The 1,832-nt window shown below is 37.7% G+C and overlaps 1 protein-coding gene across 1 annotated transcript; it reads right to left on the bottom strand.

The window, feature by feature from the left end:
• LOC120270234 lies at window positions 1-1,589 on the bottom strand. The gene is made up of 3 exons (XM_039277258.1): window positions 1,310-1,589; window positions 126-634; window positions 1-15 (listed from the first exon to the last, which is right to left on the bottom strand). Exons 1-3 carry the CDS (start codon window positions 1,587-1,589, stop codon window positions 1-3), a joined length of 804 nt encoding a protein of 267 aa, XP_039133192.1.
• Between the last annotated feature and the right edge of the window lie 243 nt (window positions 1,590-1,832).

Here is a 1,832-nt window from a genome sequence, read left to right as displayed (position 1 = left end):
TTAGACGGAGCAGTCCTGCTCCAGAAATTGTGATCACCATATTTCATATACAAAATGTCCACCCAAAAAGAATTGTGCTTATTCAGGAAATTAAAAAGATTCTTAGCCATAAGAGAGTGCTTAACCTTGATCAGATTTCTAATGCCTAAACCCCCCTCAGATTTACTAGCGGTAATGATGTCCCAGTTCACCACAGACATACCACTATCTTGCTCATGATTAGCCCACAAGAATTTCCTAGCAAGTTTGGAAAACTTAAAAAGAACAGTCTCCGGAATAGGATAAACCGACAAATAATAGATAGGAACAACCATCAGAATACTGTTAATGAGGATAGATTTGCCTGCTTTGGAAAGATTAGCTTTACGCCACACAACAATAGATTTATTGATGCGGTTAATCATAGAATCGAAATGGGCAATAACAAGTTTCTTAGGGGAGATAAGAACCCCTAAATAGGTAAAAGGAGTTTTACCGATTTTAAAATTTAAGATGCCACTGATTCTGGAGGAGACCTGATGATTGAACCAACTCGGAACATAAATTTCAGATTTGGTTTGGTTAGGAAATTGGCCAGAGATGTGAGCATAGATATTTAGGCGTAAACTAATATTCCTAGCCGATTTCCTAGAAGCTGTAGAAATTAAGATGAGATCATCAGCATACATAAGATGATTCAAATTATGATTCAAAATGCATTGAAAAACCAGGGATGAGACCAATGGGCATAGCTCGATTAAGGATAGCAGTAAGGTTCTAAGCTACAAGAATAAAAATGTAAGGGGAGAGATGATCACCTTGTCTAACGCCCCTCGAGGGTTGAAACCAATTAGAAGAGTTCCCATTAATAAGAATTGAAAAGGAAATGGCATGAAGACAAGTTCTAACGTAAGAGACCCAGTTGCTAGGAAAATTCATTTTAATAAGGGTAGCCAAAATAGTGTTCTAGTTGAGAGTGTCATAAGCCTTTTCAATGTCAACTTTGACCATCATCCTAGGGGGAAGGCCCTCTCTTGATTAATAGAATGAATTATTTCTTGGACTGCAACTATGTTATCAACAGGAGAATGACCAGCCACAAAACCACATTGCTCGGAGCCAACAAGACAAGCAATCACATTCTTAAGATGATTAGCAAGAATCTTAGTAATAATCTTATAAGCCCACATAACATAAAGAAATAGGACGAAAATCAGAGGCAAATTTGGGGTGCTCAGTCTTGGGAATTAGCGTAATAAAGGTTCTACCCCAGGCTCTAGGCATCATAGCCTTATAAAAAAAAAATAAGAGATGGCAGGCACTAAATGACCTTCAATATCATTCCAAAAAATTTTATAGAATTCAACATTGAAACCATCAGGACCAGGAGATTTTCCTTCCGAAAGAGCAAGCAAAGTCTTATAAATCTCATCTTTGGAGACATGCCTAGAAAGAAAGGCTTGCTGATCATTGTTAAGAGTGGGTAAATTAGAAGGCAAGGCATCCAGGTACCACTCAAGGGACTGGATCTCAGGATTATTCCAAAGATTAGAAAAATGATCCACAAGAACATTATTGATTTGGAGAGAATCATTAACACACCCTGCCATTCTTATCAATTATAGTAGAAATGGAATTATGATGTCTACGAACTCTAACACTTCTAATAAAGAAAGAAGAGTTCATATCCCCACCCATAATCCAATTCAATCTAGATTTCTGGGCCCAACGACTGTGATTCTGTCTCAACAAGGCTCTATATCTGTTCTGATAGCTCCTCGAAAGAATCCAAATCAACATAAGAACCTAACATATCATCGACCTCTAGAGCCTGGAGTTGACCTTCAATATTC

This window comes from Dioscorea cayenensis, chromosome 10, assembly GCF_009730915.1.
Source record: "Dioscorea cayenensis subsp. rotundata cultivar TDr96_F1 chromosome 10, TDr96_F1_v2_PseudoChromosome.rev07_lg8_w22 25.fasta, whole genome shotgun sequence".
NCBI lineage: Eukaryota > Viridiplantae > Streptophyta > Magnoliopsida > Dioscoreales > Dioscoreaceae > Dioscorea > Dioscorea cayenensis.
The sequence above is the reverse complement of the archived record's forward strand: the minus strand, read 5'-3'. Positions and strand labels throughout refer to the sequence as shown.